Source organism: Cololabis saira, chromosome 12 (genome assembly GCF_033807715.1).
Source record: "Cololabis saira isolate AMF1-May2022 chromosome 12, fColSai1.1, whole genome shotgun sequence".
NCBI lineage: Eukaryota > Metazoa > Chordata > Actinopteri > Beloniformes > Belonidae > Cololabis > Cololabis saira.
In genome coordinates, this window is record NC_084598.1 from 40,681,584 (window position 1) to 40,703,972 (window position 22,389).

The 22,389-nt window shown below is 41.5% G+C and overlaps 1 protein-coding gene across 6 annotated transcripts in view; it reads right to left on the reverse strand.

Annotated features, from left to right (window-relative positions):
* The window catches only part of hdac7a (histone deacetylase 7a), a 134,377-nt gene that overhangs the window by 22,694 nt on the left and 89,294 nt on the right, over positions 1 to 22,389 (reverse strand). For 4 of the 6 annotated variants that reach the window (XR_009783862.1, XM_061736813.1, XM_061736809.1 and 1 more), the window contains exons 10-19: positions 21,897 to 22,010; positions 19,886 to 20,057; positions 17,479 to 17,684; positions 14,892 to 15,095; positions 11,788 to 12,031; positions 9,345 to 9,478; positions 9,033 to 9,153; positions 7,013 to 7,062; positions 6,454 to 6,561; positions 1,524 to 1,579 (exon numbers count right to left, since the gene is read on the reverse strand). Coding sequence is in view for 5 of the 6 variants with exons in the window: in XM_061736813.1 (XP_061592797.1) it covers positions 1,524 to 1,579; positions 6,454 to 6,561; positions 7,013 to 7,062; positions 9,033 to 9,153; positions 9,345 to 9,478; positions 11,788 to 12,031; positions 14,892 to 15,095; positions 17,479 to 17,684; positions 19,886 to 20,057; positions 21,897 to 22,010 (1,409 nt within the window). In the remaining variant the exon portion in view is untranslated. The remainder of the gene's footprint in view (positions 1 to 1,523; positions 1,580 to 6,453; positions 6,562 to 7,012; positions 7,063 to 9,032; positions 9,154 to 9,344; positions 9,479 to 11,787; positions 12,032 to 14,891; positions 15,096 to 17,478; positions 17,685 to 19,885; positions 20,058 to 21,896; positions 22,011 to 22,389) is intronic. The other 2 variants (XM_061736814.1, XM_061736812.1) reach the window with 1 other exon arrangement.

The window sequence follows — 22,389 nt, forward strand, 5'->3', positions numbered from 1 at the left end:
TGTCTGGTATCTCTGGACCGTCTCTTCGCTGGAGACCAACGAAGAGACGGGTGAAGAGATCAATGAAGAGGCGGACGCAGAGCCGGGCGAAGAGACTGACAAAGAGACGAGCGAAGAGACGGGCGAAGAGACAGATGAAAAGACGGACGAAGAGATGGACGAAGAGACAGACGAAAAGACCGACGAAGAGACGGGCGAAAAGACGGACGAAGAGACGGACGAAGAGACGGACGAAGAGATGGGCGCAGAAACGGGCAAAGACACTGATGAAGAGACGGGCGAAGAGACAGACGCAGAGACGGGCGCAGAAACGGGCGAAGACACTGACGAACAGATGGACGAAGAGACGGACGAAGAGACGGACAAAGAGACCAACAAAGAGACTAACGAAGAGACGGACGAAGAGACCAACGCAGAGACGGGCGAAGAGACGGGCGAAGACACTGACGAAGAGACGGGCGAAGAGACAGACGAACAGACGGACGAAGAGACCAACGAAGAGATGGACGAAGAGACGGCAGAAGAGACCGACGAAGAGACGAGTGAAGAGACGGGCGAAGAGACCGACGCAGAGTCGGGCGAAGAGACAGACAAAGAGACCGACGAAGAGACGGCCCCTGGGTGCCATCAAATAAAGATGCAACCAATCAGAGAAACACAAACAAACGACGGGGGCGGAGCTCGGCCACCGAGTGAATGTTGGCGATTTTACGTTAAAATGGCTTTAATTCAGGGAGTAATTAGCAACTCTGCAGCCATCTTTGTTGTTTTGAACAGCAGCTCTTATGAGGACTCTGCTGTACGAGTCAATGCGGGAAGCCCATCCCCGGCTTTGATTAGTTCGGTACGTTATGTACCGGTGGAAATGGTGGCGAACTGGAGGGACGGTACCAGACCCGTTTCACAAGAGAGAATTTTTAAACCAGTGAATTCAATTCAGTTCAAAAATACTGTATTAAAGATAGATAGATTATATAAACGTTTGTATGACAATTTGTGGATAAGTCCAGCAAACTGGGCCAACTTCTCATCCACAGGGGACGTAACCGAAGATGTGAAAATGCAAAACCGCTTGAACCCCAACGGCCGCCGCTTGCAGCCATATTTCTTTTTACCCAACACTAATCCGAATAAATTTGTGCCATCATTTCAAACATCGTGTTAAATGTGAAACGCAGAGTCGAGCTACGTCGGAGCAACGAACCTGGACGACCAAAAGTAAAACAATGTGCAGGAACGATTCATTTTTCTTCTCTTTCTCTCATTTCATAAACATCCTGATGGCTGCGGCCGGACTGAGAACGGGCCTGAAACGCCTCGTGCATATGATCACACACACACACACACACACATACACATATACACACACACACACACACACACACACACACACACACACACACACACACACACACACACACACACACACACACACACACACACACACACACACACACACACACACACACACACACACACACACACACACACACACACACACACACACACACACACACACTTACATGGGGCTGGTGGGGTCTGCGTGATGCCCCGGCGGTCTGACCACAGCAAAGCCGTTCTGTGCAGAAGAGGAAAGCAACATTAATCTGTGTTCGGCTGATTAAAAACCTACCGTATCGCCACCGTGATCAAACGTTTGACCCGTGGAAGAGAGACCAATGTTTGCATGAAGTCTGCTGACATATCTGCGGCCGTAACGTAGGTGTCCCCTCCTTCAGTGACAGCTGAAGGGTTAAATGTAACCTGCCTTGATTTTTGCCCCCAGAGAAACAAACCTTTGTGTCACTTTGCTGACCGGAGCTCTAAGAGTTCACAGTCTGATGGGTTCAAGAGGTGAAGCAGGGACGTCGTTTTCACATTCACCAGAGCACCAGATCAGAAATTAAAACTCGAAGACGAGTCCTGGACACAATGAGGGCTTTTCGAGGCCCCCGTTACGTCCCGATCCTACGTGGAGTCGGGGAAGTGCAGCCTGTCTTGTGGTCGGACTGCGGTTGCAGCGGAAGGTAGCAGACGGAAAGCGGCCGCGTCATTCTCCGCCCCAACCTTCGTGGGTCTATTTCAGTTTGTTTGTCTGGGCTTTCAATGCAGGATGAAACAGTTCCGACTAAATCTTTCAGCTTCAAAGTCTTTAATTGCATCTTCAACCTCTCACAATGAAGCTTGTTTCTACCCACAATCAGAGGTGTCAAGTAACAAAGTACAAATACTTCGTTACCTTACTTAAGTAGAAATTTTGGTTATCTATACTTCACTGGAGTAATTATTTTTCAGATGACTTTTTACTTTTACTCCTTACATTTTCACGCAATTATCTGTACTTTTTACTCCTTACATTATAAAAACAGCCTCGTTACTCTATTTCATTTCGGCCTTTTAAAAAAACTATCCAGTTAAATTGCTCCATCCGGATAGAGTGAATTTGGTTGTGGTTGTTTCAGATGTTCTTGTCCAGTTTTGTTCTTACATCCGTTCCCTCAGATTCCTGCAACTAAACTTGGATGTACATTCCAATAAAGGTTAGGATAAATGATAACATGCCTCTGAAGTTTGACTTTTTGCACCATCACAATACTTATAGGCAACTAGTCATCATATCTCCTGCTCTCTGAAACACATGTTAATGCTCAATAGTACACATATATGCTTCTTTAATATATTTGCATTATACTAAGATACATTCATTTTCAATGGCTTTTGTCCTTAATGGCTTTTTTCCCCCTTACATTACTTTTACTTTTATACTTTAAGTAGTTTTGAAACCAGTACTTTTATACTTTTACTTGAGTAAAAAACTTGAGTTGATACTTCAACTTCTACAGGAGTATTTTTAAACTCTAGTATCTATACTTCTACCTGAGTAATGAATGTGAATACTGAAGACACCTCTGCCCACAATGCAGCATCTTTGTTTCATTCCACATCACTCCATAAGTTTGTTCACTCGCAGCAGCTTCTCTTTGAATGTTTCTCTTCTTTACACACAGGGAAAAATCTGTAAAGATTCCTAAATCTACTCTGACGGTTTTATATTAGGCAGAAATAATGGTGGTGGGGTCTCAGTAAGGCCATCGGGGAACTCTGATGCCGTGTGGTCGTGGTGTGGAAGCTCCACGGCTTTGACTCGACAGAACGACTGGGTGGCCTCCCCATGCTCGAGTTAGGAAGGCTTCCATACTAGGAATGGGTGATATTTTACTGTTCACGATAAACCATCAAAAAAAATCCCCACGGTAAGAATTTGTATCTCACGGTAAAAACGATAAATTCCTGTTGATGAAAAATAACGTTTTTGTGTAAAGCTGATTTATGGTTCTGTGTTAAATCCACACACAACGTACGTGAAGGAAGGAAGGAAGGAAGGAAGGAAGGAAGGAAGGAAGGAAGGAAGGAAGGAAGGAAGGAAGGAAGGAAGGAAGGAAGGAAGGAAGGAAGGAAGGAAGGAAAGAAGGGAGAAAAGAAGGAAGGAAGGAAGGAAGGAAGGAAGGAAGGAAGGAAGGAAGGAAGGAAGGAAGGAAGGAAGGAAGGAAGGGAGGGAAAAAAAAGGAAGGAAGGAAGGAAGGAAGGAAGGAAGGAAGGAAGGAAGGAAGGAAGGAAGGAAGAAAACAAGGAAAGAAGGAAGGAGGGGAGAAAAGAGGAAGGGAAGAAGGAAGGAGAGAGCAGGAGGAAGGAAGGAAGGAAGGAAGGAAGGAAGGAAAGAAGGGAGAAAAGAAGGAAGGAAGGAAGGAAAGGAAGGAAGGAAGGAAGGAAGGAAGGAAGGGAGAAAAAAAGGAAGGAAGGAAGGAAGGAAGGAAGGAATGAAGGAAGGAAGGAAGGAAGGAAGGAAGGAAGGGAGAAAAAAAGGAAGGAAGGAAGGAAGGAAGGAAGGAAGGAAGGAAGGGAGAAAAAAAGGAAGGAAGGAAGGAAGGAAGGAAGGAAGGAAGGAAGGAAGGAAGGAAGGAAGGAAGGAAGGAAGGAAACAAGGAAAGAAGGAAGGAGGGGAGAAAAGAGGAAGGGAAGAAGGAAGGAGAGAGCAGGAGGAAGGAAGGAAGGAAGGAAGGAAATGAGCCTGAAAGAAAGAAAGAAAGAAAGAAAGAAAGAAAGAAAGAAAGAAAGAAAGAAAGAAAGAAAGAAAGAAAGAAAGAAAGAAAGAAAGAAAGAAAGAATAAATTCCTGTTGATGACGTTCAACGTATCGGGATAAATGCCAGAAATGATCGTGATACATTTTTTAGTCCATACCGCCCATCCCTATTCCGTACACATGAGCAGTGCATTGTGGGTTGTATTGGTGAACACACACACACACACACACACACACACACACAAAAAAAAACACGGCGAAAGAAAGTAACTCGCAGCCACGGACAAATAACTTCCAGCTGAAGCTGCTCTTCATCTCTAAACTGTTTCGTTTGCCTAAAATTACAAAAAAATCTCTGACTGTGGGTCAAAACGTGCGTTTGTTGTGTCGTCATACTTTTTTTTTTCGGCTGTTTGCTTCGGGCCCGTTGTCATGGAGACACGACGCTCTGCCAGCAAGGCCGGCAGACCAATGAAAACACCCACTGCTGTTATGTGGCTTTAGTGAAAACAATCCTTGTAAAGACGGAGTGAGACGATGATGATGATGATGAGGAGAAGGAGAGGTCCAAAAATGACCGTCCTCGTCTTCTTTGATTAGGCCTCGTTAAGCCTAATTTACCTCGTTAAGCAGTAAATCAGGGCGAAGCGTAGAGTTTAGATTGTTCAAATCTCTCTGCCATGACTAACGCAGTGAATCCAAACATTCAGTTTGGTTTTTAATGGTTCCTCCTTGTGTTTTTGTTCTTCTTTAAATTCAACAACCCTCTAATCCTGCTCCTCGGGACCCGGCGTGCTGCACGTTTTAGATATGTCCCTGCATTATTCCTTTATACTATATTAGTATAACACTATTTACTATGCACCTCCTTCCCTCAGTAAGAGCATTGAAGATGGGTCGTGGCTGGGTCTTCCAGCATGACAACGACCCGAAACACACAGCCAGGGCAACTAAGGAGCGGCTCCGTAAGAAGCATTTCATTTTCCCCCTTACATTACTTTTACTTTTATACTTTAAGTAGTTTTGAAACCAGTACTTTTATACTTTTACTTGAGTAAAAAACTTGAGTTGATACTTCACTTCTACAGGAGTATTTTTAAACTCTAGTATCTATACATCTATACTTCTACCTGAGTAATGAATGTGAATACTGAAGACACCTCTGCCCACAATGCAGCATCTTTGTTTCATTCCACATCACTCCATAAGTTTGTTCACTCGCAGCAGCTTCTCTGCTGATGAAATTCTTTGTATTTTTTTTGTTTTGTTTTTTTATCTTCTCTTTTAATTGTTGTCTCTTTACATGTACATGTACAAAAACATCCAGGACTGTCTTTACACGGCTCTAATCTCCCGCGGACAACATTTACTCCTGGATCAAACCAGGAATAGCAAGTAAGAACTAGGGATGGGCGGTATGGACTAAAAAATGTATCACGATAATTTCTGGCATTTATCCTGATAATGATAAAAAAATACCAATAAAAAAACCTCATCAACGGGAATTTATCTTTCTTTCTTTCTTTCTTTCTTTTCTTTCTTTCTTTCTTTCTTTCTTTCTTTCTTTCTTTCTTTCTTTCTTTCTTTCTTTCTTCTTTCTTTCTTTCTTTCTCTTTCTTTCTCTTCCCTTCCTTCCTTCTTCCTCTTCCTTCCTTCCTTCCTTCCTTCCTTCCTTCCCTTCCCGTTCATTCTTTCTTTTTTAGGCTAATTTCTTTCTTTCTTTCTTTCTTTCTTTCTTTCTCTTTCTTTCTTTCTTTCTTTCTTTCTTTCTTTCTTTCTTTCTTTTCTTTCTTTCTTTCTTTCTTTCTTTCTTTTCTTTCTAAGCTCATTTCTTTCTTTCTTTCAGGCTCATATATTTCTTCTTTCTTTCTTTCCTTTCTTTCTTTCTTTCTTTCTTCCTTCCTTCTTCCTGTTCCTTCCTTCCTTCCTCCCTCCCTCCCTCCCTCCCTCCCTCCCTCCCTCCCTCCCTCCCTCCCTCCCTCCCTCCCTTCCTTCCTTCCTTCCTTCCTTCCTTCCTCCCTCCCTCCCTCCCTCCCTCCCTTCCCTTCCTTCCTTCCTTCCTTCCTTCCTTCCTTCCATTCCTTCCTTCCTTCCTTCCTTCCTTCCTTCCTTCCTTCCTTCCTTCCTTCCTTCCTTCCTTCCTTCCTTCCTTCCTTCCTACCTTCCTTCCTTCCTTCCTTCCTTCAAAAACGGAATTTATCGTTTTTACCGCGAGATATAAATTCTTACCGTGGGGAATTGTTTTGACGGTTTATCGTGAACGGTAAAATATCACCCATTCCTAGTAAGAACGTCTCCAAAACTTGAAAAAACAAGTGAGATCTAATAAGGTTTATGGCGTACGGTCCAGGGTTGAGTTTAGCTCCTCACCTTCAGCTCTCCCTTGGCCACGCGGAACGACAGCTCCACGACGCTGCCCGCCGCCATGCGCGACGCCGTGGAGGTGTGCGACTCGTTCCAGATGGTGTCATTATCAACCTGTCACAGACCAGGGAAAGAAAAGAAGACGTGAAATTAAAAGAATTCATCTCGACGACAGTGAAGTTTTAAAACCGCTGCAGGAAACTTTATCTGTGGATGTGACTCGAGTACAAATGTCATTTCTGCTCTCGCTCTCTGATTCCCATCATTTTCTTTTCCATTCTGCGTGTTTTCTTTACCCCCCCCACCCCCCTCCTCCCCCTTTCGTCACAGATTGGCATAACCGTCCATCTGCTTGCACAAATAAATCTCAGGCGTTTCTTTCATCCGTCGTCATGGACATGTTGTCTCATTACGCCGAGCTGTCATGCCTCGACATGGAACGTCAGGAGAAACGCTCGGACCAAGGCTTCCCCGTTTTCTCTCCCCTTCCCCTCCGCCTCTTTGAAACGCTATCGTCTTTCATCGTGTCGTGATGTGTTCATGTGGAGATGTGCGTTTCTCTCACCCCGACACCTCCGCACGGCAACATCACGAACATCCTTTGAGAGAGGATTCCTGCAAGACAGAAACACGGACGTCTGAGCCAGTTTTCACAGCCACTTGTCCTGCAGGAGGTTTCCCCCATTTGCAAATGACTCCTGACATCAGGTGGAAACAACATTTGGTTCTGGTTAATGATTGAAAGCTTGGCTTTTACAGCATTAAAAACAGTCTTAACACTATATTTTGTACAATTAGAAGGAAATGTGTCTACAGGGGACCTTAGAAATTACAGTGTTTAAACGGTGGTCGTTTATGATCAAGGAAATTCAAGGAACGAGAGGCTGGGAACTGAAAATGAGGAAAAACTTCAGGGACACACAGAAAGCCGTTTTCTGCACTGCAAAAACTCAAAATCTTACCAGGAATATTTGTCTTATTTCTAGTTAAAATGGTTCATTTTTAGTCAAAGAATCTCATTACACTTAAAACAAAAGTCATTACCAGAAAAATAACTTATTTGACAATTTTCACCTGTTTCAAGTAAATTTTCACTTCAAATAATTAGAAAAATCTGCCAGTGGAACAAGATTTATCTTCTTATTACAAGCAAAAAAATCTTGTTCCACTGGCAGATTTTTCTACTTATTTTAAGTGAAAATCTACTTCAAACAGGTGAAAATTGTTGTTTTTTCCAGTGATGACTCTTGTTTTAAGTGTAATGATATTTTTTTTTTACCAAAAATTAGACATTTTAACTAGAAATAAGACACCTATTCTTGTTAAGATTTTGAGTTTTTGCAGTGTTGTTCCTTTACTTTTTATTTTATTAACTAACGCACATAAGAAGATGCATTTTCAAACACGCCCAACTGTATGACGCTTTGCACGTATTTGTTGTGGTATTTTGTGGGTGAAGCTCCTCAGATTATTCAGGAGGGCAAACTCATCCAACACGATAACGTGTAGTTTCAAGGTGATTCCAGGTCTTCAAAGGTTTCAATATACGGCTACGATACACGTCTTTGTCGGGTTTCGATTAATTTACCAAACTAAGTCCTCCCAGAACAATATTTACTTACAGAAATGTAATCCCCAACCGTGGGGTTTGACAGATATTTGAGGGGAAATTTCAAATGTTTATCCAAACTGAGTCCTACATTATAAAAGTGGATTATAATGGATTATAAAGGTGGATTATAATAGATTGTAAAAATTGATTATATTAGATTATTAAAGTGGATTATAATAGATTATAAAGGTGGATTATAATGGATTATAAAAGTGGATTATAATAGATTATAAAGGTGGATTATAATACAATATAAAGGTGGATTATAAAGGTTGATTATAATAGTTATAAAGGTGGATTATAATACATTATAAAGGTGGAAATATAATAGATTATAAAAGTGGATTATAATGGATTACAAAAGTGGATTATAATAGTAATAAAGGTGGATTATAATGTTATAAAGGTGGATTATAATGGATTATAAAGGTTGATTATAATAGTTATAACGGTGGATTATAATAGTTATAAAGGTGTATTATAAAGGTGGATTATTATAGTTATAAAGTTGGATTATAATAGTTATAAAGGTGGATTATAATAGTTATAAAGGTGGATTATAAAGGTGGATTATAATAGTTATAAAGGTGGATTATAATAGTTATAAAGGTGGATTATAATAGTCATAAAGGTGGATTATAATAGTTATAAAGGTGGATTATAAAGGTGGATTATAATAGTTATAAAGGTGTATTATAATAGTTATAACGGTGGATTATAATAGTCATAAAGGTGGATTATAAAAGGTGTGGGTTAAGGTTTTCATGGGCAGACTTTACATGGGTAATGAAAGGAGGAACAACAGATCTAACGGAAACACAGAACCAGGGAAGCCCGTTCTCAGGTCTCTTCCATTAAAAACCCAGACGTGGCTCGTCCCCGTCCTCCTCTCATGATCGCCCTCCGCAGCCCGTGGACTTAACGCTCACTCGTTTACCATCCCCGACTAACGGCTTGGTCATAGAGAACCTACCGGCCAGTTTGCGGTTGTCCAGCTTGAGCCTGTTGAGGGGGTTGGTTCCGTAGAGCAGCACGTGGCGCTCCGTGTGGACCGACTGCAGCTCCTCCAGCGTGGCTTTCCGCCCGCGGATGCTCTGTGTGGAAGGAAAAGGTCGGCGTCAGAGATCAGACGCGTGCAGCTCTCCCACATCGACGTCAGAGATCAGACGCGTGCAGCTCTCCCACATCGACGTCAGAGATCAGACGCGTGCAGCTCTCCCACATCGACGTCAGAGATCAGACGTGTGCAGCTCTCCCACAGCGGCGTCGGCGGCGCGGGTCTTACCTCACACTGTCCTCTCAGACCTCGCTCCTGCAGCCGGGACCAGATGCTCTGGATTCTCCCAGCATGCTCCGGGTGGCTGCTGTTGTCCCCACACGTGCACTGGTGCTTCAGCATCTGGGAATCATACACTAGACCTGCGTGCACACATTCAGACCAAAACTCAGAACATGCTCTACAAAGACAACAGGCAGGTTGACATTTGGCTTGTTTAAAGGGGATCTATTCTGAAAAACACGTTTTTTCTTGCTTTAACATATATAAAGTGGTCTCCCCTCAGCCTGCCAACTCAGAGAAGGAGGAAAGCAACCAGATTCTGCAGTGTCTGTACAGCCGCCCGGATGAGCCGTCCAGTGTGATGTGGATCTACGAGCCAATAAGATTCTGCTCCCCAAAGTTACGGAACGACGGAGCGATGCGTGAAACCACAACTAACTCTGGCCGGAACAACAACAACTCCGCCAGTCGAAATGTCGAGAAAAAAGTTGAAATTTCGAGAAAAAAAGTGAAAATGTCGAGAAAAAAGTTGAAATTTCTAGAAAAACGTCAAAATGTCGAGAAAAAAGTTGAAATGTTGCAATTAATGTTGAAGTACAATTTCGAGAGAAAAATCTAATTGTCGAGAAAAAAGTCAAAATTTTGAGAAAAAAGTTGAAATTTCGAGAAAAAAAAGTTGAAATGTCGAGAAAAAAGTAAAAATGTCGAAATTAATGTTGAAGTACAATTTCGAGAAAAAAGTCAAAATGTTGAGAAAAAAGTCAAAATGTTGAGAAAAAAGTCGAAATGTCGAGAAAAAAAGTCAAAATGCAGAGAAAAAAAGTCAAAATGCCGAGAAAAAAAGTCAAAATGTTGAGTAAAAAGTCAAAATGTCGAGCAAAAAAGTCAAAATTTCGAGCAAAAAAGTCAAAATGTCCAGATTAAAGGTGACCTATTATAAAAACCAGGTTTTTTCTTGCTTTAACATAAATAAAGTGGTCTCCCCTCAGCCTGCCAACTCAGAGAAGGAGGAAAGCAACCAGATTCTGCAGTGTCTGTACAGCCGCCCGGATGAGCCGTCCAGTGTGATGTGGATCTACGAGCCAATAAGATTCTGCTCCTGTCGTTACGTAACAAAAATGCAATTTACATAGATTGGCCTCTGATGCGTGAAACCACGCCCACAACTAACTCCGCCGGCCGGAGCTTCCTCCATTTTTTCGTAGCGGTGTATCGCGTCATTCAGGCAGCCAATCAGCACAGAGCCTCATTATCATAGCCCCGCCCACTCAGAATCCTGCATAGATAATGAGGTTAGAGAATGGGAAGATAAAGACATGGCTCAGAGGCTGAATTTCTAATTTATTTAGCAAAAACAACCAAAAGCTTGTTTTTAAGACATTCATGGCCTGTTTAAAATAGGGATTAGATGCCATAATAGGTCCCCTTTAAGTCTAAAGCGCAATAAAAGGGTGAGGTGAAACATCCGGGTCCAGAAATAACCACCAGTGGTTTTAAAAGCCAAACAATCCCCTCAGATGGGAATAAAAAACATCCCCCCACACATTCAACCTACAACTTCTGGATTTCTTTTGTCCTCAGCCCCAACTCTCATTCTCAGGCTCCCGTTCAGAAGCAACTATAGGGTCCAGTTGTACTTTCTTTTCTTTAATAACATTAAAACTCAGGATAAACACTACTGGATCAGAGAACGTGAAGATGCAACAGCATCAATTCTCCGGACTATAAGTCGCCTTTTTTCTTAGTTTGGCCGGGGGTGCGACTTATGTGTGAAATTATTAACATATTATTACCGGTTTATCATTTCACATGTTATTTTCACACTAAACCACAAGAGGGCGCTCTAGAAAGCGCTGCATCTTCTACCTCCGGAGTTAGCTGAGTTGTTTAAAAGTGACACAGAGGATGAAGATTTCATTGGATTTGAGTTATTTGTAGTGACACGGATGGTTTGGTAAACTTCTTAGCATGTTATTTATGCTATAGTTATCTGAATAACTCTTAATATTTTATGTTAACATACCAGGCTTGTTCTTAGTTGTGTAAAGTAACGTAAGCAAACCGTACAATTATTCAGCCTGTTGGTGCCTCTATTCTATTTTTATTTTAAATGGCCTTTCAAGATGACATGTCTGTTTTTGGTGTTGGATTTTATCAGATAAATTTCCCCCAAAAATGCGACTTATACTCCAGTCCGACTTATATATGTTTTTTCCTTCTTTATTATGCATTTTATGGCTGGTGCCACTTATAGTCCGGAAAATACGGTTCAGTGTTTTTTCAAAGCTTGTGAGTCGGCTGTTACTTCAAACTCCCAGATAAATGCATTCACACACAAGAAAACCACAAATGTGTCGCTTTTAAGCACTGCCTCCCTGAGGAACCCTTCAGTTTTAGAGCAGTGGAGTAACTTTTCCTGTGCAACTCCGTATCAGCGGGTGCAGCTCACCGGTGGTGAAGCGAGGCTTGGTCTCCTGTGCGGTGAGGCTCAGCGGTTTCTCCGGCAGCGTGAGAGAGGTGGAGGCCGGGGAGGACTGTGTCCGGGACAGGGGGCGATGGACGCTCAGACTGCAGCCGACCCCTGCACCGCCGCCGCCGCTGCTGCTGCTGCTGCTGCGTAGCACCGGCACGGCCAGCGTCTCCATCTGCCGATGCAGCTGCTGCAGCTGCTTCTGCTGTTCCCATAGCAACGACTGTTGAGGTGAGAAACGCAGATGCATGTTATATGACACATTAAACTACTACTACTACTACTACTACTACTACTACTTTCATTTAGCAGACGCGACTTAGGGCCAATCCCAATGTTCACCCTACTTTCTACCACTAGTCCTCACTCACTACCACTTCACCCTCAAAATGAAGCCACAAACTTTAGGGCCCTTGTAATCTTCCCTAGGGATTGGGACACCACTTGCTACGTCACTGCGTGGTTTACGTTCGGGTACGTAAGCGACTGCGTAGTTACGTTTGCACATACGTCACACCATATCAGGAAGCCGAGAGTGCTAGAAGCTGTTTTAATTTCCGCTTTAGCGCTGTTAATATGCCACTTTATTAAGTTTTAATATTTTTTCAGGCGTAAAAGTAACCGTTAAGATCCCCAACCTGGGCTCAGTTTATCCAAATAACGCCTGTTAAGAAATTTGCTGTTTTGTTTTCGGGGGATGAGTAGAGTGGCCGGTGATTTATGGTTCCGCGTTAAATCGACGCAGAGCCTACGGCGTAGGGTACGCGGCGTAGGCTCTGCGTTGGTGTAACGCGGAACCATAAATCAGTCTTTATTCTAGCGAGATTTGAAAAACGAGCAAGCGAGTGATTATATACATCCACTGAGTGAATATTATGAAAGTAAAATATATATTTCTCACTAGAAATGTAATCAAAATGCATTTTTATTCAGAAACTAACTCAAAATATTGATTTTATCCACTAAAAATGAGAAATGTCCGACATGTTTTTTTGTTTGATTCAGTCTGCAAATGATGACGTAAAGCATTCTGGGAAATTTTTCTGGCCCTCAGTCGCGAAGTCACCAACTGAAATCCCTTGCTGTGAAGGGCCAGATTCATACACACTAGCCCTCGTTTTCCCCACTAGCCCTACATGCAAAGAGGAATTGGGACACCACTACCCTCACGGGAACGTGCAAAATTTAGGGGTAGGGATGAAAAGTAGGGCTAGGGGGGGATTGGGACTGGCCTTACATCTGAGAGAACAACACAATAAGGAAATCCCATAGGAGAGTCCAGCTGGATCAGAGCTGGTCAGACTGCTGCCAGGCCAGTGCTAGAATTGGTCTGATTCACCGCACAAATCGGTGCAGATTACTTTTGTAATACTGTATTTGACCCGGTCTTTGTACGTTTTGACCGTATAGAAACGTAATTCTCGTCAGTTGTTTGAAATAAGACCTGGAAATTTTGGCATAGAATTGTCAAATTGGTTTAATTCACCGTACGAATCGTTACAGATTACTTTTGTAATACTGTATTTGACCCGGTCTTTGTACGTTTTGACCGTATAGAAACGTAATTCTTGCCATTGTAAGAATGAGATGTACCTGCTGTACTCTACTGCCCTTACTTTTTAACAACTTGTACTTTTTATTATTTTACCTCTTTTCTTATCATTTTATTTCATTATATTTGTTATTTACTTTTTAATTGTGTCTTGCCGCTTTTAATGCTGATGTAAAGCACTTTGAATTACCTGGTGTTGAATTGTGCTATACAAATAAACTTGCCTTGCCTAGAATATTTGTATTTTTGTTCCCTTCCCGCCCAACACAACCGTCCCTTTAAACAAGAAAGCTACGTCTAAAAATATCATCTTGTCATAAGTGCAGCTTCCTCAGAGCTGAGTCCTGCAAAGAGCTGGATCTTCTAACTACAGTAATTCTGATGAGCAGTGAAGTTTACTAGATGCAATTCTCCTTAAAAAGCTGAGTCTTCAGCTTGCTCTTAAAAGTACATGTAGTTCCAGACCCTGCAGATCAGACACAGTTTAGTCGGTCGTTCCACCATCGGGGAACAACGGAGGAGAAGAGTCTGGCTACTGATTTCACACCACGTTGTGGTGGAAAAACCAGGCGTCTTTCACTGGCTGAGTGGAGTGAGAGAGGGAGAGTACACTGCAAAAACCCCAAATCTTAACAAGAATATTTGTCTTATTTCTAGTTAAAATGTCTCATTTTTAGTCAAAACAAATGTCATTACACTTAAAACAAGAGTCATCACTGGAAAAAACAACAATTTTCACCTGTTTCAAGTAGATTTTCACTTAAAATAAGTAGAAAAATCTGCCAGTGGAACAAGATAAATCTTGTCCCATTGGCAGATTTTTCTACTTATTTCAAGTGAAATTTTACTTGAAACAGGTGAAAATTGTCAAATAACAAGTTATTTTTCTGGTAATGACTCTTGTTTTACAAGTGTAATGAGATTTTTTTGACTAAAAATGAGACATTCTAACTAGAAATAAGACAAATATGTCAAGATTTTGAGTTTTTGCAGTGTAAAAACTCAACTCCGGATGAAGGAGTGAAGATAAGCAGGAGCCGTTTGGGTAATTAATTAAAAATAAACTAATCACTACATTACTATAAACATAAAACAAGGCATTGATGAGCCTTGAAAAGGTTTACAGCACTTTTGTATTCAGTTCTATTGTTGTGTGTTTTGTATTCGTATGAATGTCATTCCAAAAGCTGTAAAGAGATTTGTTTCTAAATGCAACAGGTCAGCTGACAGAGCATGCACCAATATGCAGAAATAAACCCTTAGTTGCAGTGATTACTTGGCAGAACCAACACAACTACAGTCCCGCCTGTGCATGCAGAGTTTTGTCGCCATCTACAGGACGTATGAGGAACAACGCTGCAGTTGTGCTGCAGCCCGTCTGTCTGTCTGTCTGTGTCTGTCTGTGTCTGTCTGTGTCTGTCTGTGTCTGTCTGTCTGTCTGTCTGTCTGTCTGTCTGTCTGTGTCTGTGTCTGTGTCTGTGTCTGTGTCTGTGTCTGTGTCTGTGTCTGTGCTGCATCGTCGCCCCCGGACCTGGTTGAGGATGAGCGCGTGCTGCAGGTTGAGCTGCTCCTCGTGGGTCTTGCACGCCGTCGGCTCCACCTCCCTCAGCGACTCCGCCCGGGCTCTGCTGTGATAGGTCGGCTCCGTGGGCGACGTGGCGCCGCCGTCCTCCGAGTCCATGTCCTCCGACGGGATCTGGTGCAGCCTGGGCTTCTCGCTGGACTTGGACATCAGCTGCACACAGATATACACACACACGGATGCAGTTACACAATCAGCTCTTACATAACCAAACCAAAGTATATTTAATAAGCGAGTGAAGTTTGATGTGATTTTGCTGTGACAGGAGGTCTTACTGGGATAATCAGTGGAACATCTTCAGATGAACAAGTGCTGTCACATGTTCAGATACCCCGGCCCCTCCCGCCGCTTTAACTCATCATTAGAAACAGGAATTCTTGGAAAAAACTGAGCCAGAGACGGAGACTCAAGTCTGCTGCTTCGATACTGCACGCTCAAGCGTGAGCGTTGCGGCAAAGCTCGGTGTCGTGCATTTCTCTTTTGGTTGCTCATGAACATGTATGATTTAAGTCGCTAAGACCCGGGACACATATGGCACTTTTCCACTAGTACCTACTCAGCTCGGCTCCACTCGGTTTGGTTGTTTCCCACTAGGGGTCTAACGTGCCGAGTAGATACTTTTCTGTAACTACTCTGCCGAGGTTCTAAGCGGCTGAGTCGGGCTGTGACGTCATCACACTACAGGCCACCGATTGGTCGGGGGGTTGGAGTCAGACGTCTGAGTCAGGATGTGACATCAGAGAAAGAGACTCTGACGGCGGATTCTTGTTCATTTTATTCGACAGGCAACGGCAGCAGAAGTCTGTTTCATGATCCAACTCTGAGGTGCAGATGTTCATAAACCTGGTGCTGAGGAGAGAATTAAAAAGGGATCTAGACGGCGATAAGGAACGACCAGATCTACCAGGAGCTCTGTCACTTCATAGCTGCTCAGATACCAACGCACTTTTCAGCAGCGCCGAGACAAGCTAAAATGAAATAATAAAAAGCCTTGTCGCTTGAAGCTTCTCTCACTCTCATTTTTTAACTTGATATTGAACACAAGTCACAGACCCAGCAGCACATACAGGACTGTCTCAGAAAATAAGAATATTGTTATAAAGTTCTTTATTTTCTGTAATGCAATTAAAAAAACAAAAATGTCATACATTCTGGATTCATTACAAATCAACTGAAATATTGCAAGCCTTTTATTATTTTAATATTGCTGATTATGGCTTACAGTTTAAAATTAAGATTCCCAGAATATTCAAATTTTTTGAGATAGGATATTTGAGTTTTCTTAAGCTGTAAGCCATGATCAGCAATATTAAAATAATAAAAGGCTTGCAATATTTCAGTTGATTTGTAATGAATCCAGAATGTATGACATTTTTGTTTTTGTAATTGCACTACAGAAAATCACAATATTCAAATTTTCTGAGACAGTCCTGTATATCATCTCCTCCAGGTTCTACATCTTCAGTGTTGTTGTCTTCTTCGTTACACACAATTGATACACAATCAAATACGTCACAGCAGCTTCGCTCCAACCTCCTACTTCTGCTCCAGGTGCTGAAATGTTATGGAAAAGAAACCAGGCCGAGTTGAGTCGAGTAGAGCCGAGTAGGTACTAGTGGAAAAGTGCCAATAGCTGTGATTTGATTGGTTGATATGGCTGAGAAGTTGAACTGCTCTCACTTCTGTCACGAGCAACACAACGTACCCAGAATTTATTTGGACAACGCTTCCTGTCCCCCCGTTAAAAGCCGATGGACTAAGATGCCGTCCGGCATCCTAAGTATTAGTGTTGTCCCGATCGATCACGGCATTTTCAAAACATCGGTATCGGCCAAAAAAGTATCGGGACATACCTAGTTATTCATGTTTTTAATATATATTAAATCGTTTTATATATCGTTGCATTTAACGTCACTTCCAGCCAGCGGCCGGCGTCACTTTCGGCCGTGAAACTAACTTGGTTTACATGTTTGAATTGTGAAATTTTATATTATGTTCATGTTCATTAAGCTGCTGTTATTCATTTCATCCATTCAGAATGTTGCACTACAGTTAAACCAAAAAGTATTTTAATTTTCTTGTGTTTCTGAGTTTGACTGGATGTCATTCAACTACCTCTTTTGAAGTTTTATTTTATTTTTACAAAATTTGTTATTGCACTATTCTGCACTTTTTGTTTTAGTTTACAATTTCATGTTTTTACATTTTGTGGCACCAGTGCTGATAAGCTTTGTTGAAATGAATGTCCATGTTGTTCTCCAATGGACAATAAAAGAAACTTGGGATAATTTAGTTTTAGTCCTCTTTTCTTTTTTTTTTTTAAATTCATTGCCAAAATGTATCTGATCGAGAAAAAGTATCGGAAATGTATCAGGAGCCAAAAAAAGTGATCGGATCGGGAAAAATCGGGATCGGCAGATACTCAAACTCAAGTGATCGGGATCGGATCGGGAGTTAAAAAATCCTGATGGGACCACCGTACTAAGTATCCTAAGTACACGGTTTTGGCTGCAGGGTCTCAGCCTGACGTCCGTACCTTCCCCAGGTGCGTCTGCTGCTTGAGCCGCTCCAGCAGCTGCGTGCTGTGCTGCTGCTGCAGCAGGTGCGTGTGCAGGGCGCGCGGGCTCTGCGGCAGCGGCTCCGAGCGCGTCCTGCTCAGGGGCTTGTGGGGCTGGGGCCCTCCGGGGGACAGGTGGTCCAGCTGGGGGGCGAAGTGCAGGGGGACCGAGTCCAGGCCCTGAACTGTGGAGAGACGGGAGGCAAAGTCACTTCAACTCAGACATTCAACACACAGCACCGACTACGATGATGCCTGTACACGTAACCACCACTAGGGGGAGCTCTCACTTCTCACACTGTAATGAAAAATTGATGGAACGTTGTGTTTCTGTGAAAGGAATCAATTATGGAACAATCTGAATAAAGAAAACAAAGAATCCAAATCAAACATTACATTCAAAAGAGCAATTAAAGCCTGTATGTTAAGTAAATATAATGAAATATCTTAGTTAAGTTTGATTGACATACCCATAGACGGCGGTTATTTTATTTTATTTTAGTTTTTTTATTTACTTAGTTGTTGTTTTAAAATTTTTTTATTTATGTTATTTGTGAATCTATTTCTTGGGAAAAAGGGGCAGATTAGATAAGAGTTTTCTTCTTTCTGCTCCCTTTTCATTCACAATTTAGGAACATTTGTGTTTGTATTTGTATTGAATTGTTTGTTTTATTTTTGAATGAAATAAAGAATAAAATGAAATTAAATGAAAAGGCCTGCCACTGTTGCAGAAGTTGATGAATTTGTTTTTGCAGCTTCATGGATTTATCACTCATGTGGGTGCACACTGGACGAGTGCAGTAAGTAAGTAAGTAAGTAAGTAAGTAAGTAAGTAAGTAAGTAAGTAAGTACCTAAGTAAGTACATTTTATTTATATAGCACCTTTCACGGACAACGGAATGTCACAAGTTGTTTTACTCAGAGTTTAATATGTTCATCACCAAAACTAAAACCTGGTTAAAGACAAATCTAAACTGCACTCATCTGTAAATGTGTGTGTATATTTGTGTGGGAGAGTGAGTGAGGGAAAGTTTTAAAACATGTAAATGCAATATTGCATTATTTTATTATTGAATTGTATGGTCTTTTTAACCCTTGTACTGTCTTTGGGTCAAAATGACCCAATTCTTCTTTCCTTCTTTCCTCCTGCTCTCTCCTTCCTTCTTCCTTTCCTCTTTTCCTCCTTTTTTACCCTCCTTTACTCCTTTTTCTTCCTACCTCCCTTTCGTCATTTGTTCCTTTATTACCTTCTTTGCTTTTCCTTCCTTATTTCCTTATTTTCTCCATTCCATCCTTCTTCCCTCCCTTCTTTCTTTCTTTCTTTCCTTTCCTCCATTCCTTCCTCCCTCCCTTTTTTCCTTTTCTCCCTTCCTCACTTCCTTCCATCTTTTATCCCTTCTTTCCTCCCTTCCATCTTTTCTCCCTTCCTTACTCCCTTTCCTACTTCCTTCCTTTTTTCTCCTTTCTTCCTTCATTCCATCTTTTCTCCCTTCACCCTTCCTTGACCCAAAGACAGCACAAGGGTTAATTGATGTATATGAATTTTATATTGTACTGCAATGTTGTTGAAGAGAATTAGCACTAGCTATAAACTCTACATGCATCACATCAGCTGCAAGATTGTATCTATGTTTGACTGCATTGTCCCTTTCAAATAAACAAATAAGTACAAATACAAAAAACAACATCTATAATAACAAATAAAACACTACAAAAAAAGTAGAAATACGATAAAAACAAGACAATACCAATAAAAGCTCCTAGAATAAAACTACATAAAATCAACATGATTGTCATAAAACAACCGTCTTGTGTGTAAAAGCTTGGAGAATCAGGTGGGTTTTAAGTTTGCTCTTAAAAGCATCAATAGAGTCCAGAACGTAGAGACGGCAGGAGATCTTAAAGCTAAATCAGCTAAATCCCCCACTGCTTTTAAATCTTTACTAAAAACATTCCTTTTTAGAAAAGCTTTTATTGTGGTGAATATTGCTATTAATTTTAGACTTGGTTATTGCTGTCTTATGTTCTTATCCACTATGCACTGTTCCTTTATCTTGATGTATTTTATTGTTCTTGGGAAGCACTTTGTAACTTTGTTAAGAAATTTGCTATATAAAGTTTATTATTATTATCGGGTACGAGGGACCTCAGCCTCAGAGATGGAGTAGTAGGTCCTGGATGTCGGAGGAGGCCGGACATGCAGAGCTCTGAATGTCGGCACCAAGATTTTAAAGTTCAAACGAAAAGGAGTTTTGGACTTGCTGAACACGAGCCGGTTCTTTCTTGTTTAAGTAAGTAAACATAGTGTTGCGGTCATCCAAAGAGATGACACAACAGCATGAATGACTAGCTCCGGATCAGCAGCGCTGCTCGTGTCGGGGCTCACCGGCGAGCAGCGGCGGGTGCACCAGGCCGGACGGCTCCAGGATGATCACGGGCAGGTGTGGGTTCATCTGTCCCCCCTGGTCGTCTCTGCCCAGGGGGAGGAAGACCGGCGAGCCCCCGGCCGTAACCACGGGAACCCGACCCACCTTCAGAGAGGACAGCTCTCCGTCGGCCTGCACACACGTACCAAACACAGAAGACATGCAACGTAAGAATTCTCAGAGTAATCAATCACTCTGCAATAATAATAAGATGAGAAAAGCTTATGAAGCTTTTAAGGAAGCCAAAGGGAAGGATGGATGGACTGCAACAGCAAACTGAGTTTCTGCCCTCATCTATTTATCCAAAGTGCTCAGGGCTGATCCTTGCTGCAGTCCTACTTCCACCTGAAACCCCTTTTTTGAGACGCCGTGCATTTCTGATATTCAATATCCTCTACAATATTGTAGAGGAATAAAAACGAGACTAAAATGTGGATTACAAAATAAAAACTCTGCTAATAATGTGTTTTCATTTTCATTGACCAAAACGAGATGAAACGTTCTAACAAAGATCCTTAATGTCCATGTTTTCAGTAGTTTCCTTTGGTTTAGTTCTGCTGCTAGGTGACGTTAGTGCTCAATCCCAGTCGCCACACTGCAAAAACTCTAAATCTTACCAGGAATATTTGTCTTATTTCTAGTTAGAATGTCTCATTTTTAGTCAAAAAATCTCATTACACTTAAAACAAGAGTCATTACCAGAAAAATAACTTGTTATTTGACAATTTTCACCTGTTTCAGGTAAATTTTCACTTGAAATAAGTAGAAAAATCTGCCAATGGGACAAGATTTATCTTCTCATTACAAGCAAATAAATCTTGTTCCACTGGCAGATTTTTCTACTTATTTTAAGTGAAAATCTACTTGAAACAGGTGAAAATTGTTGTTTTTTTCCAGTGATGAGTCTTGTTTTAAATGTAATGAGATTTCTTTTTACTAAAAATAAGATATTTTAACTAGAAATAAGACAAATATTCTTGTTAAGATTTTGAGTTTTTGCAGTGGGCCCGCGGGGAATCAGATCCAGAAGATGCAGCTGCAGAGTTAGAGGCTGATGCCGTTAACGCAGAGCTCTAGGTTCACGTCCATTAAAAACAAAGTTACATAGAGAAACGCGGGGATCTGCTCTGGGGGGGAGAAGAAGAAGAACCATCTTTGGATCCACTTTCCTACATAGACGTGGAAAAGAAAACCCAATGTGTCGTGGAAAAAGAATAAGACGGGGAGAAATGTGGAAAAATAAATATGTTGTAAACTCAAATTAGTCTTCTGTATCTGGAATGAATGTATTCTTGACCAATTTTACCAGGAATATTTGTCTTATTTCTAGTTAAAATGTCTAATTTTAGTCAAAAAATCTCATTACACTTAAAACAAAAGTCATTACCAGATAAATAACTTGTTATTTGACAATTTTCACCGGTTTCAAATAAATTTTCACTTGAAATAAGTAGAAAAATCTGCCAGTGGGACAAGATTTATCTTCTCATTACAAGCAAAAACATCTTGTTCCACTGGCAGATTTTTCTACTTATTTTAAGTGAAAATCTACTTGAAACAAGTGAAAATTTTTGTTTTTTCCAGTGATGAGTCTTGTTTTTAAGTGTAATGACATTTGTTTTGCCTAGAAATAAGACATTTTAACTAGAAATAAGACAAATATTCTTGTTAAGATTTTGAGTTTTTGCAGTGAATAATATAATAATAAGATAACCTTGTTTGAATTGTAAAATGGGTTTGGCTAAATACAATCTTTGACTAAAACGAGACTAAAATGGACAATTCTGACTAAAATGAGACTAAAATGCTCAGACTTTTAGTCGACTGAAACTTGACACGACTAAAAGGAGAATGAACGTGACTAAAACTAATAAAAACTAAGATGATAGCTCGACTCAAACACTAAACTAAGCTAAAACTGCACCAGGCTGCCAGAAACGACCCTCGTTGCTGGCGTGAGCGAGCGTTTACCCGGGCGTTTACCCGGGCGTTGGCCGGCAGGCCCAGCGTGATGGTGGGGAGGGTGGACGGGCTCTGGATGGTGAAGTTGGCCAGCGTTCCGTCTCTGAGCAGCAGCTTCTGGGCCTGGAAACAACACATAACAACAGGATTATTATGGACACGGGCGGCAGGTGCGTCCCACTCGCCCTGATTAAATGAATTACACATCAGCAGCTGACGCCGCCGCGGCTCTCGTGTCGCTGCCTTAAACATGTCATTTACTCAGTGTCAATGTTTACAGAGCAGCTCCTCTCCCCAATCACGGCCTCTCATCACCGTGAATAGTTTACTTTATTTATTTATAATTGTTATTACCCATTTTAGATTATGCTGATGTTGTCTACCAGAACACTTATTAATCACATTTTCAACCCCTTAATGTCATTTACAACAGTCTCTGTAGATTTGTGTTAAGGTGGCCGTACAGAACTCACCACTGCTCCACGTATCAATCAGTAAACTG